The 15336-nt window shown below is 46.4% G+C and overlaps 1 protein-coding gene across 10 annotated transcripts in view; it reads right to left on the reverse strand.

Annotated features, from left to right (window-relative positions):
- The window catches only part of CNOT4 (CCR4-NOT transcription complex subunit 4), an 88336-nt gene that overhangs the window by 33991 nt on the left and 39009 nt on the right, over positions 1-15336 (reverse strand). For all 10 annotated transcript variants that reach the window (XM_075602570.1, XM_075602569.1, XM_075602573.1 and 7 more), the window contains exons 2-6: positions 10517-10801; positions 5397-5594; positions 3405-3491; positions 2445-2546; positions 1131-1256 (exon numbers count right to left, since the gene is read on the reverse strand). In XM_075602570.1, the coding sequence (XP_075458685.1) occupies positions 1131-1256; positions 2445-2546; positions 3405-3491; positions 5397-5594; positions 10517-10690 (687 nt within the window). In that variant the 5' untranslated portion in view covers positions 10691-10801. The remainder of the gene's footprint in view (positions 1-1130; positions 1257-2444; positions 2547-3404; positions 3492-5396; positions 5595-10516; positions 10802-15336) is intronic.

Raw genomic sequence — 15336 nt, forward strand, 5'->3', positions numbered from 1 at the left:
AACCAATGCACCTAGTTTGCTAATTAACACAATATTGGGTGGTTGCATTAGAAACCTGGCCTGGCTCTGGTCTCTGAGGGGAGTTTTGAGAACTATTGGTTAAAGCCACAGTCCTGTATAAACACCATTCAAAGCTTTAAGAAATCTGCAAACAGTGCATTTTATTCTTTAAGGATCATGCGCGATACAAGCATGGCACAAATGCCACCTCTGCTGCTCTCACCCGACTTGCCTGAGTCTACTGTTCTTTGTGCTTGTGCACAATATTAACACAACCACCATATTTATACAAAGCAACTGAAGAAAACAACACTAAAAAGGGACTAATAACTTGGACAGCAGCCCCAAGACAGAAGTTACAATATTGTATTGTTCTTGTTGTAACCTCTGAACAGTCTGATTTTTTTTCTACTATGAAGGGGCCAATACATCTTTTTTGCTGTAACCTTACAAAATGTATTTTCATGTTTTCTACAGAGATGCTCATGTTTTAGAGTTCTGCATTAGCTCCAAGCCAAAATGTCTACTTTTAAAGCAGGAATCCCCCTGGGTTGACGAGACTCGACTTTCTCTACCAATAGGAAACCGCAACTAACGACATTGCAGCTTCCTATTGGCCTGCGGATCCAGCCGAGATTTGGCAGCCGTATTTTCCCCCCGGAGGGAGCACTGGTACCATCGAGAACCAGAGGGTCCCTGGAGCTGAAAATAGACCCCTGGTTCCAATTACCTTTTTTTTATTTTTTATATTGAACTTTGAGCTTAAGTATACAACATACCATTTGGAATGTCAATATAAATATTGGCATATCAAATTAGACAATACAAAGTATCCATGAAACCCACAAGGTAAAAAGCAGATCTACTACTCCTGTGCAGTAAATACGAAAACTGGGACTTTATAGCGAGACAAGGTAGTCTAGGTACACACAGTCATTGAAATTACATAGTCTGGGTCACATTGAGAACATCCTCTCCTTGATTGAGCAGCCTAAAGCAATGTTGTAAAGAGTAACATCACTTAACTGCAGACACATTTATCAATACAGTTCTTTGTTGAATGGGCAATAGAAAGTAAATGGTGACACCTCTAGAGACGTGACCATGGTCCACAATTCACGCTCGCTCACCTGCATCTCTTCCTTTGTGAAGCTTGCTGCCTCATCCCCCAATTCATGTAAATACATACAGTCTGGCTTTGGACACTGCATATTTTTTAAGAAGTAGCTGCAGTATTTTGTAGTACCTAAAGATGCCTTCAAAAAAGGTATAAACAGAACAGAGGTTATTGGGAATAGGATAAATATATGTAAACATTTATAGGCAGCTTAAATCAGATCCTATCTCAAGCATCTAATGCAAAGTGGAAGACCGCTCCTCCCATAGTGTTTGGAATCACTAATATTTTCTGTGCATCGGACCACTTAGATGTGAATATAAAAATATTTAATTCCACGATATGGACTAAGAACCCCCCCCCCCCAAAACACTACAATCATAAGTGATAGCTGTGACTATAGTTTCTAATTCCATGCGTCACACTGAGAATAAAGTAAGTGCCAGGACTAGACTTCTATTTACGAGAAATCAAACACTAGTTACTGTTGCACACACAAAGAACAAGGTACTTTAAGGTCACTTTCACTCAAGCATATGGCAATAATTGGCATTTAAATTCTAGTCACGTTTCACTCTCTTCACTACAGAAGGATCACTATTCACCAATAGGGTAAGATGGGGTCGTTTCGAAAATAAGTTATTTTTGAAGATAAACGTATACATTTCCCAACACGATTTAAAATTCAAAAGACTGCAGAGACCAACCACAAACACCCCCTTATTTTAATATCTTAAGCTGCAAAATCTATCTTTAAAACAAACACCACGCCTAGATTTCAGGTAGCCCGTTTTGTTGGTAGGACATAAGTAGGAATGCGGCCTCTCTAGTTCACAAGAACAGCCGTGTGAAAAGGTCAGTGCATCATAATAGAAAAGAAAGACACCGCAAGTACATCGCAAATGTGACACACAATAAGCTATTTTTCTTAAAACAGCACGCAGTGGTGCGGATTTCAAAACGTATCATTTATCACTAAGTGTTAAGACTGCATTTTTTTTTAAGACTAGACTGGTAACACTTTTCAATTCTATTTTACCCTCCAACCCGGACATTAATGGTCAGGACCCTAGCTCTTGGTAATATTACTTATAGTGACGTGTGTGTGTGTGTGTTCCCTTCACTCCCAGATATGTACAGGTGGTAGAAAAAGGGTCAAACTTCCCAACATGTGTGAAATGTATTTAGTCTGAGACAAACAATTTCTGCAGCACAAATGAGACCCTGCTCCGTTGTTTGCATGTGCAGCTCTGCAGTACTGTAAGCTGGCAGCCTGTGTTGATGTTACAATGATTTGTGCATCATATGAAATAGATATTTATCATACCTTAAGTGTTCGCCCGTCTACAACAACATTGTTGACACATTGTATAGCTCGAAGTGCATCTTCTGACCGGATATATGTTACATATGCACTAGCACTTGGACCCTGCAAATAAGGCATGATTATAAAAACACAAAAATACGTGCAAGATGGCCATTCACCAACGCTCAGCAAAAAACTCTGCAAAAACCAGACAATGACAATTACTGTTAAAGCTGCAGTTCAAGATTCCTTTAAAAAAAAAAAAAAAATATATATATATTTTTTTCCCATTCAATATGCGCATCAATACAATCTGCACACTGACAAGTGATTAGCTAAGTTGCAGATCGATCCGTTCTCCTGTAATCAATCGCTTCCTCCGGGTTATTTAATTCAGTTCTTGCACAGCATTCTGGGCAATGTAGTCCTGGAATATGATTGGGAATTACTAGATACAATTGGTTCACTGCTAGAGAGAGGGCGGGGCTCAAGAGCCAAAGCCTATCAGAAGGGGAAGGGGCTGTCACATTGGAAATGCTTCCTACATTAGAAACATTAAAAATGTCATTAAAACATTTTTTTTTAAACATTTTTTTATATGCTACAAGTATTTTCTCATAGTACAGAAATTATTTATTAAAAAAAACAAAAAAACCACGTAGGATATTGCTTGAACTGCTGCTTTAATGACCAACTGAAAAAAGGGATCAATAAATATGGAGCATCCTACTGTACAAACATTTGACGTTTTCGTAATTTTCACAATACCTCACTGTATGCAATTGTGGTACATTTGAGGGCTAATCCATTTTGGGCCAAGGAATGCCTGACTTCATACATTTTTTATTAACATTAAGATATGAAAGATCTCTGCTCAACAATGAAGCCCAAATTCGCCACCTCTTCACCACTTAGGGTTTGAGTCTCTGCAGAGCGGCTATGCAGTATCTACAGAACATCTACACAAACCTGAACACTCACCTGTGATCCTGCATAGGATGTGCTGTTGTTGATGACAACTTTGTGTATTTTCCCAAACCTCCCAAAATATTCTGGTCGTTTTAAAACCTGGGGAACAATACATTATAATTAACCAAAATGCAAAGTGAATGTAGCAGTGGAGAACGTCTTAATTATAAAACCATACAACTCTTAATTGCACGTTTCCCGGAGTGGGGGGATCTTCATACAAATGTGGTGACATGCGATGTTACTTCTGCCATTAATCCCTGGTTGTACAGGGCTATGAAAAATGTTACAGCCTTATAAATAAAAAATTAGGGTCACAAGCATGTTATGCAATTTAGCCAAAACATCAAACCCAGTTAGCAGGAGACAGAAGAAGAGTCATTACATGGAATTTAAACTGCCTTTCTTTACAACTTTCATAGTTTAAAGCAGGGGTGCGCAAACTGGGGGGGCACGATGTTCACAGAGGCCCCGCACTCTTCCCCAAAGCATTTAAATGAAATGCCGGGGGAGCACGCGTGAGGCCTCTGTAAGTTCCCTTACTTGGTCGCTGCCAGCTTCTGCCAACTCGTCGCCATGGCAGCAAATGATGCCTTGAAGAAGTCAAAGAACAGGTAAGGGGAGAGCAGACTGAAACGCTAGCGCACCCCTGGTTTAAATTACGCTTTACAGCTTTTGAAATATTGGCCCAAATAGCACTAGGGGAGGACGAGTGGTTAAGTCACTAACCTTCAGAAATACAATAAAGTTGGAGCGCAGAGAGAAAAGGGTGGTGTTAGACAAAATCACTTTAATGGGTAAAATAACATTTAAAACTTACAATTAGTAAAGCTGCTGACTAGCAGGTGAATGATCTAAGGATCTATGTACAAGTTAGGGAGTATTTTAAGGAACATTTACAGTAATTTGAAAGTAAATTTTAGGGGAAAAAGTTTTAAATTGAATGTATAAGATAATAGTGATTTGTTGTTATGTATGTCATGTTGAGAGTATTTGTCTAATCACAGGATCATTAATTATTCATTGTAACAAGTATGCACAAGTGTATGAGATTTAGCATGATTAGGGGAGTGGTGGCCTACATAAGGCAGCCCCGAGATGTATACTACCTCCTGACGAAGCGCAAGATCGCGCGAAACGCGTTGAGGGGTTGAATTGAATATAGGGTACACACTCGGTCTTGGAGAGTGGTACCTATAGCCTATTGGGGGTTAGTTTCTATTATCCAGCCAGAGCCAGCACTTCCTGAGTAGTGATCTCGTGAGAGAGCCCTGTATTGGACTTCTACTTCCGGGTTGTAGCAGGGCAGCGACTCGCAGTAGGACACTGCCGAGGGAGGCAGTGTTAGTGAGGACAGGCTTGGGAACCCCATGGGCGATGCAGCTTTACTAATTGTAAGTTTTAAATGTTATTTTACCCATTAAAGTGATTTTGTCTAACACCACCCTTTTCTCTCTGCGCTCCAACTTTATTGTATTTCTGACTGTTGTCCCGGGTGATCGCCGGAGGATTTGGGAGCTGCGGGGGAGAGGTGGATAAACAGAGATATCCAGGAGAGAACAGACGAGCGCAGTCTCCTTTTCTGCTGGGAACTTAAGTCACTAACCTTACAGGAGGTACGCCTAGTTTAAATCCCTGGTGACACTGGCTATATCACCTTTTCTAGCACCGAAAATTTGAGGGAAAGTTCTCTGTTTGAAAAATTCTATGTACAAAGCACCATACAATGAAGGGCTATATTAAAAAAATGGATTACTACTATGAATGGCAAAGAAGAAATCAAACCTACAACTTTTTTTTTCTAACCCTTTGCCACTGGAATGGCCAGGTAAATAAATATATAGATAGAAAAGGTGTTTCAAACTATTTGCTGCCCAAGTGTGTATGCAGATCATTGCAAACGCTATGCTGGTCCCTCTGTCTGAAGGTGTGAATGTCAATCCAATGGACACTAACACATGTCATACTCTTACAAGTGAATGTCTAAGCAGTATTTGGGTCTACCTCTGGGTCTGCGAGACGCTGTGAAAGCCCCACGACAAAGACTAGGTTTTTCTGCACAACGCGCACGCTGGCCAGATGTTTGCGGTTTTCGGATATTTTCTGTTTCCGCTCGTTCTGTTTCTGCTTCTTTTCGTTTTTTATCCTTTGCAGCTCTTCTTGGGACAGGGGTTTGTATACTGCTGGGTCTTCTGGATATGGCTGTGGCAGAAAACACAATGTCAGGCTGTTTTAAGAGAAATAAATCAGTCAGTATGACTGCTGCGGTAGATGTGGAAGCTTAAAGGCAGATTTTGTCATTTTACACAGATTGTGCATATGCACACTGCAGCAGCTATTCTAAATGAAATGTAAAATAAAACAAATTACATAGCTGCATTTACTGTTCAAAAGTCAGGAGGCAGCCAGTCCTCCTTAGTGAAGTCATTTATAATGCTGGAAGGTTGAAGTGAATTAAGATTACTTACTTACACTCTCTGACAATGTACTGCAAAATGATTCATTCATAAATCCAAAAAATCCTGGTCTTACCAAAATGTGACCACCTTATGAAAGATGATGACCAGGTTATGAAAAATTAATAGGACAAGAAAGACGTAGATTAAATAATATATACAGAGCTTTAGAGGCCTCCCAAACCTTTTCTTCATATGTAATGTCTTTGCAAAATCTCCAATAAGCATTATGAAAATACATTTGTTCCACTTAAGGCTTTGATTATACCAAGTGTTGCAGGGCGGCAGCGTTATTCTGTGACGTTACCCAGCGTTGCCGCCGAGCAGCATCTTGATTATACCAGGGAGACAGGGCAGGGGAGGCTTGGCTGTGAGCAGTTCACCCTCATTGGCTGAATCACTCATGTGACACTGTTGTCGCAAGAAAACCCCCCCAAATTCTCAGTCTCTTCCCCAGCCGTCCGCTTTGCAGTATGGTGCGCCGCGACGGTCGCTTGCGGTATGAGCACTTTCACTGGATAGAAGCTACTTGTTTTGGCGCCGCGCGCCGATGTTACACACGACGCTGCGTGCGCTTTTGGGTATAATCACGGCCTAAAGCTGCAAACCCATAGTCGGCCTGCTGCATTTTTAAAGGGGCCTCTGAATGAGGAAATGTTTCTCAATCAAATGTTCCCCCCCCCCCCCCCCTTAATCTGCTCTGTTCTTCTCAGAGAGCCAATAAAGATGATAGGAAGAGACTGTACAAGTACAGCAGGGCTCTGCTTTTCGGCGATCCGCCGATACGGCGGTGCCGAGAAGGGGGCTGTCCGCGCAGGCGCAGAACGGAACGTCCAGGGGTCGCGCATGCACTGGATAAAGGGGTTTCCTTCTGTCGCGCATGCGCAGAACGGTGCATTACCGGTCTGCACATGCGCACCTAACGAAAACCGCCAGTTCCACTTTCCGGCGGGTCCTCAGAACAGAACCCGCCGTATTAGTGGGGTCCTCCTGTACTTGCAGAACACACAAAAAGGGAGACAGCAAGAAGACAAACCCCATCCAAGCCGAACTTAAAAAAAATAAAAGACAGGTGTGTCTAACTTGGGTAAACAGGGTACCTAGATGAGAGCCCTTAAAAAACAAGTCACTAAAATTAGTTCACTTTGCGGTTTTGCGGACAATCCCCTCCTACGACCAATGCATATTACGGCAAAACATGACAGTGCCTGTCTTTTGCTACACCAAGTAAGTACAGACACAATAGTACACAAGTTTAATCAGCTTGTAATTTTCTATATATAAGTTGGATGGTAAACCCTACAGTCTTGAAAATTGCAAAGCCAGCAGTACAACCAACTTCACACTGATGATACCCATTAAGGTTGAAACATGTCTGTGAATGTTTTCTCTGGCTTTGCATCTGATTCCCATGCTGTGTTTTTAAAGCTGTTAACAGCGAGCATTAGCTTATATGGGCTCCATGTAACAATGGTTTTTCAGACAAAAGGTGACACGGTGTGCTCATTTGCACGTCATTTCCCAGAATCCCTTGCTGCAGTTGAAGGGGGAGGACACAGAGCGCAATAACTTCCTATCCAAGGTGGAAAAATCACATGGAATCTCAAATCGATAAAGGCAGCATATGTAAAGAAAAAATATAGTGCAACACAATTTAATTAATACAAAACACTCGAGCAAGGAGGCTCCAATACACTCACATGCTCCAGGAAAAAATAAAGCAGTTTAACCACTCTGGGTTCAGACGCAGTAGGTAGGCTCCAGTCAGCTGCTGCACGTCCTCTTCTTCCGCATATGCGGCTGACTGGAGCCTACCTACTGCGTCTGAACCCAGAGTGGTTAAACTGCTTTATTTTTTGCTGGAGCATGTGAGTGTATTGGAGCCTCCTTGCTCGAGTGTTTTATATTAAATTGTGTTGCACTATATTTTTTCTTTTTTCTTTACATATGCTGCCTTTATCGATTTGAGATTCCATGTGATTTTTCCACCTCGGAGAGGAAGTTATTGTGCTCTGTGTCCTCCCCCAGCCGTTACTTTGAGCGATTGCGAAATCACTCACACCAGCTGCATCTCCTCTTGGTGATATTTATTTGTTTTGTTTTTTAATAATGTATTTTTAAGGTTTGTGCTTACTTTCCTTGCACCACTGCAGTGGAAGCACTGTATGTTGGGTGCTAATGGTGAAAGGCAGGGTTGCAGATCTGTCTAAGGCCTCGGGCATGGTCAACGCTTAGGCGCTGACCCGTGCTGAGGCGCGCTCACGCTTACCAGTGAGCCCCTGCAGCCGCTATGAGAGCGGCTTTAGCAGGGGCTCGCGCGCACGCTTCAGCAAGCGTGCAGAAGCGTGGGTCTTAAGTAAATTTTAGATTCAAGCACTCACGGAGCGCAGGGCCGGTCACGTGAACGCAGCTCCGTGACGTCACTGGCCCGCCCCCGGACGGCGCGCTAACCAAGGCCAGGGAAAGCACCCGCTTTCCCTCAGCCTCAGCGCGCCTCCGCACGGGCTGAGTCACCATGGACTAAGCCTAAGGCATGTGAATGTGCTCACAAGTGATCTTTTTATTTGCAATACGGTGGAGGTTTCTTGTTAACTTTTCCCCCCACCATAACTTAAAACATACATACATACATTTTCCAACCCTGTATGTGTGTATATATGCCAGTCAATTGAGAAAGTCCTCTGTGAAGGACGAAACTTCGTATTTGGTGCTATTTGATTTATTAAATCTTTTGAAAATCCGCATTGTGCCCTGGACCATCAATTCTTCACTATCTTAGGATCTATTTATTGGCAGTTGTCCCTGAACCAGCAGCACCGGTTGTTGCAAGTAGTTTTCTTTATCTATGGGTGTGCAGCTTTATCATTTTCTGTTCTGTATATATGTATACACACGCCCACATGGCTATGTATATGTGCATATGTCTACACATGCACACACGTATGTGTATACACACACACGAAAAATCCCAGGAACCTAAAAATGCACCCCCAGCCCGTTACAGAGATGAACTACAAGTCCAAGAAGCCTTAGTGTAAAATGCCTTGACATCACCCAGGGATCAACCAATCCGTGCAGAGCTTTGGTAGCCAGACCTCTTCCTCCCACACAGGGGGCTGTGAGTGTAAGCAGTGTCCTGTACCACATGAGTGGCAGTAAACGGTCTTAACAAGTGAAACAGAGCAGCCAGCAAGCAAGATTCAAATGGGAGTCAGCAGTCGTCTCTTGTGGCAGTCTCTGCTGGCAAGTACATTCTGCTAGGCATCTACTCAGCAGGCTAGTAGTGTTTGTAACTATGCTGCCTAGATAATCTTATCACAGTGTGTATTGTGTTGTGTCAGTTTGATTTAAGTGACACACACACACACACACACACACACACACACACACACACACACACACACACACACACGAGTTAATAGTGACATGTGCTCACAGAACTCTTGGGTTAAAGCTCCACGTTTACTCTTGTTCTGCTGCAAGCTTTTCCTTTTAGCTCAGCACCCACCTTATGCACATCTCTGTGGATAATTGTTCGCTTTCAAGTTGCAGTACCCCTCCCGCTTTGTTGTGTTCTTTCCCCACACATAGCTGCAGCAAGGTATGATCTGATGTGCTTTTTTAGAATTCACATGAAATACATTGTAAGACTAAAATACAGCTGTGTGTGTGTGTGTGTGTGTGTGTGTGTGTGTGTGTGTGTGTGTGTGTGTATTTATTACTTTTAAATTTTGTGTTGTGTATTGTCCTGATGAAGACACCAGGGTCGAAAGTCTAGCTCAATTTTATATTATGAAGTAATTAACTACTCAAAACTACATCCGATTCCTGTGCTGGAGCCCGTCTTTTGTAGCAAGTTTGGCCAGCCGCTTTTTCCAGGTACGCACCAATGCCATATTGGTTAGAACAATGCCATATTGGTTAGAACAATGCCATATTGGTTAGAACAATGCCATATTGGTTAGAACAATGCCATATTGGTTAGAGCAATGGTGGTGTTCTTGCTATTTTGTAGTAATATGTATTATTGATTAGTTCCCACATGGTGTAGCCTCAGAAGAAAAGCCATTTCCAAGCCTCTTTCAAACACTAGTAATACTACATTATAATGTATTTGCTGCAGTACCACCTGCCTCACTCCTTCTCTGGTATTGCAGATCTTAACCATTTTGATACCAGATGGCCGAGCAATGCATCCTGGCAGTAATACCGTTAAAGAAGCAGTCGCCCATTCCTGAAGTATGTATAGTTTTAACCAATGGGTAAGAACACTTGCACGGTGGAAACCAAAGCAGCCCCTGGGGTCGCTCACGTTAGCGACCCGTGGGCATATGCCAAGAATTTGTGTCGGGTCAGAAAACGGCATCAAAAACTACAAATATCTTGGGAAGCACGGTGACCCCAGATGTCGGTGGACAGCAGATCAGCAACGGGGAAACCCCACACTTCAGGTAATTAAAAAAAAAAAATAAAGGGGCGGGGGCGAGGAGGGGGAGTGCTGCTTTTGGGAATTTGCAAACAAATTAGCACACAATGTTATCACACGAGGTTATCATTAGCACAAATAATAGTTGCAAGGGCCTAGAAATAAGTCAGGGATATGAGGCGCTGCGTAAACAGCAGTTAAAAAGAACGGTGGGTATGCGATTGGGTTGCCACAAGCCTGACCTTTCTGCAAGCGGGACAGAGTCCATTCTCATCTGTGCGTATACGGTGCCAGCAAAAGCGGCAAATCTGATATCCGCACGTGCAGGGAAAGAAGTTTATATCATCGATCTCCAAAGGTTCCATGCAAAGGGGGCACTCCACGGGGTCTTCCTTCACATCGGGGCTGCGGGACATCTTTATGGGATCCCAAAACCGCAGGGGGAAAAAAACCAAGGGAAAAAGTAATAATTCCAGGCTTGTAATAATTTAGCGGTGAGAAATTAAAATCCGTACGGTGCAAAAGATCTGTAAGAGAAGAAAATAGCAAAACATTACAAAAATCAGCTACAAACCTCTACACAATTTATACATTTTAAGGTTGTCAAGACATTTTGCCTTGCATAGTCAATTAAAAAAATAAAATAAAATAACCATTCTTACTGTACCATAACCATAAACAAAACATGCATGAAAAAACCAACCAAGTAGCAGTTTAAAGTAACATCACATACAGTATACAGCCAGAAAATCACCTTCTGTTAATCTGATCAGTTTAATTGGTTTGGGCAGGGGAGGGCAGGGAGGGGAGAGGGCTTGAGGACTGGAGTTGAGCCCCCTTCATTGCCTTTGCCCACCTTGTCCTTATAAGCGTGTTAATAAAGATAAGGGAAAGAATGGAGAGAGGGCTCAGGCTGTACAAACACATGTTGCAAAACACATGAATATCAGACAAAGGAAAATCAAACTCCTCCCAAGTCTCAGCTCACCATGTTTACAAACGAACCCATTTAAAAATACGTATAGGTATCAGCTTTGGATAAACAAAAAAAGAAGAAAAAAAAACATCACCCAGATGTGACCCTCGTAAGCATGTCATAGCCACAAGTTCACTTTGGTTCCACGAGGGATTGCCCCTTTAAATGTGAAAATCTGCAAGTATGCTGCCGATGTATTGACTCCAGGTACAATTTTTTGCTTTAAATTAATCCCTTTACTAGTAATACAGGACCAGGAATGGTGGCTTGAATATTTCATAGGCCGTGTCCCCTTTCAAATACAGGCATACCCCGGTTTAAGGACACTCACTTTAAGTACACTTGCAAGTAAGGACAAATCGCCCAATAGGCACACGGCAGCTCACGCATGCACCTGTCAGCACGTCCTGAACAGCAATACCGGCTCCCTACCTGTACCGAAGCTGTGCGCAAGCGGGGAGTCTATAGAGCCTGTTACAAATGTGTTATTTACATCAGTTATGGACGTACAGGCATACCCCGCTTTAAGTACACTCACTTTAAGTACACTCGCGAGTAAGTACATATCGCCCAATAGGCAAACGGCAGCTCACGCATGCGCCTGTCATCACGTCCTGAACAGCAATACCGGCTCCCTACCTGTACCGAAGCTGTGCGCAAGCAGGGAGACTATAGAGCCTGTTACAAATGCGTTACTTACATCAGTTATGCACGTATATAACGATTGCAGTACAGTACATGCATCGATAAGAGGGAAAAGGTAGTGTTTCACTTTAAGTACATTTTCGCTTTACATACATGCTCCGGTCCCATTGCGTACGTTAATGTGGGGTATGCCTGTATATGACAATTGCAGTACAGTACATGCATCGATAAGTGGGGGAAAAGGTAGTGCTTCACTTCAAGTACATTTTCGCTTTACATACATGCTCTGGACCCATTGCGTACGTTAATGCGGGGTATGCCTGTAGTTGTTAATACCTTGAGGAATGAAACAGAGTTCTTGTCTTGCTATGAGACAGATTAAAAACAGAAGACAAGACTCTTAATATCTGCAGAAGAATGATTAGAGAGTTAATTACACAATTTTTGGCCGTAGGACTCTTTCCAAACCCTTAACAAATAATTCACTTTTATACAATGACTTATCAAATTCAGAAGGTAGAATAAAAACTAAACCCTTTACCTACTCTTCTTAATAAATAAATAAATAATAAGAAATAAGAGCCTTGACCTAAATGAAAACAGTGGACAATAGGTGATCCACGCAGATAACCAGACAGCAAATAACCTTTATCCAAAATAATGGTGTGCAGTAACTCTTTGAAATAAAAAGTATTGGTATCTCCACAATGTTGTATATTACCATTCCTTTTACTTCTATTTGTGCTTTCAATTTACATTGTAACCCATAACATATAACACCAGCCGAGGTGCCTAGAGAGTACTGGGAACAGGGCCCTGGGTGAGACTTCGGATTTGAATTCTACTTCCCAGGCCCACTTATTTTTAGCCTGGTGTTAGAGAGCAGCCTTTTTTCTTCCATGTAAGCATATTCTCTTACATGCCTCACTGAGTCAGCATATGAGCTAAATAACAAATCTCACACTCATTCAGAGCACACTGAGAAAGAGAAGCTGGGAGGGGGGGTGGGGACGGGAGGAAAGAGTCTGAAGTGAACAGTAGAGAAGAATTTCATTAAACGGTTAGGGACCCTGGGTAACATTTACTCATATCACCCATTCAACAGTCAATGGCAACGAAGTGCGATGTCCTTCATTTTAAGATACATTAACATCTTATACTATATTAGTGAAAGCACTGTATGTTTGCCTGCCTGCATGCATGCATGCCTGCTGGATGTCCGGTGTCCCTAGGGGAAATCTGATTGGTCCCTTGGCCCGCCCCCGCACACCTCTCATTGGCCTGAGGCGGAGTGACGGGCCAAAGGACACACAGGGACACACACACACAGGGACACACACACACAGGGACACACACACACACACACACAGGGACACACACACACACACACAATGACAGACACACACACACACACACACTGTTACCTACATTAGCGGGGCTCACAGTTAGCAGCACCCGCGCGCACCTCCTCCTCTCCCCGTGTCTCCCGCGTTTTCACCCCGACCCCCCCTCCCCCGGCGCAGCTACATTCAGCGGGGGACACACACACTATTATTACCCCTTTAGCGCCCCCCCCTCCCCCGGCGCTGCTACAGTCAGCGGGACACACACACTATTATTACCCCTTCAGCGCCCCCCCCCCCCCACCCAGTGTCAGCGGCCGTGCGAGACCCCCCCTCTATATCTCCCACCTCTCCCCCCCACACATATACATGCCCCCCCCTCACCGGCGCTACAACTCACCCCCTCCCCGGCGGGGGAACAGCCAGTGGCCAGGCAGGCTGCCTCGCGGCGCCGAGTGCCCAAGATGGCGGCGCCCGGGACACAGCGGGGGAGCGGCCACAACACGCTGCCTCCCGCCTCAGATCCACGTGGGACCTGCCGGATGGGTGAGTGAGCGGCCTTCACCTCCCCTTCACCTCCCCTCCACCCCCCCTCCCCTCCAGTGTCAGTGTCTCCCCGATACCCCCCCCCCCCCGGCGCCGCTACAGTCAGCGGGGGAGCGAGCGAGCGCCCGGGACACAGTGGGAGAGCGGCCACAACACGCTGCCTCCCGCCTCAGATCCACGTGGGACCTGCCGGACGGGTGAGTGAGCGGCCTTCACCACCCCTCACCCCCCCATCACCTCCCCTCACCCCCCATCACCTCCCCTCACCCCCTTTCACCTCCCCTCACTCCACTTCTCCCTTCCACCCCCCTTCACCTCCCCATTTACCTCCCCCCCCTCCACCTCCCCTCCCTTCCACCCCCCCTTCACCTCCCTTCCACTCCCCCACCTTCACCTCCCCTCCACCCCCCCTCCACCTCCCCTCCACCCCCCCCCCCTTCACCTCCCCTCCACCCCCCCTTCCCACCGCCCCCCCCCCCTTCCCACCGCCTCCCCCCCCCATCCCACCGCCTCCCCCCCCCCTTCCCACCGCCTCCCCCCCTTCCCACCGCCTCCCCTCCCCCTTCCCACCGCCTCCCCCCCCCTTCCCACCGCCTCCCCCCCTTCCCACCGCCTCCCCCCCCTTCCCACCGCCTCCCCCCCCTTCCCACCGCCTCCCCCCCTTCACACCGCCTCCCCCCCTTCACACCGCCTCCCACCCCCCCTTCCCACCGCCTCCCACCCCCCCCTTCCCACCGCCTCCCACCCCCCCCTTCCCACCGCCTCCCCCCCCTTCCCACCGCCTCCCACCCCCCTTCCCACCGCCTCCCACCCCCCTTCCCACCGCCTCCCACCCCCCGCCTCCCCACCGCCTCCCACCCCCCGCCTTCCCACCGCCTCCCACCCCCCGCCTTCCCTCCGCCTCCTCCTTCCCACCTCCTCCCCCTTCCCACCACCTCACCCCTCCCCCCCCTTTCCACCACCTCCCCCCCTTCCCACCACCTCCCCCCCCCTTCCCACCACCTCCCCCCTCCTCCCCCTTCCCACCACCTCCCCCCTCCTCCCCCTTCCCACCACATCCCCCCTTCTCTCCCTTTCCACCACCTTCCCCCTCCTCCTCCTTCCCACCACCTCCCCCCTTCTCCCCCTTCCCACCACCTCCCCCCTTCTCCCCCTTCCCACCACTTCTCCCCTTCCCCCCCCCCGCTCCCCTTCCCCCCCGCTCCCCTTCCCCCCCCCCGCTCCCCTTCACCCCCCCCTCCGCTCCCCTTTCCACCCCCCCCCCTCCACCTCTTTTTACCCTTTCCCCTCCCACCCCCTCCCACACTTCAACCCCCTCCTCAAATCCTTCCCCCCCCTCCTCTAACCCTTCCCCCCCTCCTCTAACCCTTCCCCCCCTTCCCTCCCCCCCCTCCTCTAACCCTTCCCCCCCTCCTCTAACCCTTCCCCCCCTCCTCTAACCCTTCCCCCCCCCTCCTCTAACCCTTCCCCCCCCCTCCTCTAACCCTTCCCCCCCCCCTCCTCTAACCCTTCCCCCCCCCTCCTCTAACCCTTCCCCCCCCCCTCCTCTAAC

Source organism: Ascaphus truei, chromosome 5, assembly GCF_040206685.1.
Source record: "Ascaphus truei isolate aAscTru1 chromosome 5, aAscTru1.hap1, whole genome shotgun sequence".
NCBI classification, from domain to species: Eukaryota; Metazoa; Chordata; class Amphibia; order Anura; family Ascaphidae; genus Ascaphus; species Ascaphus truei.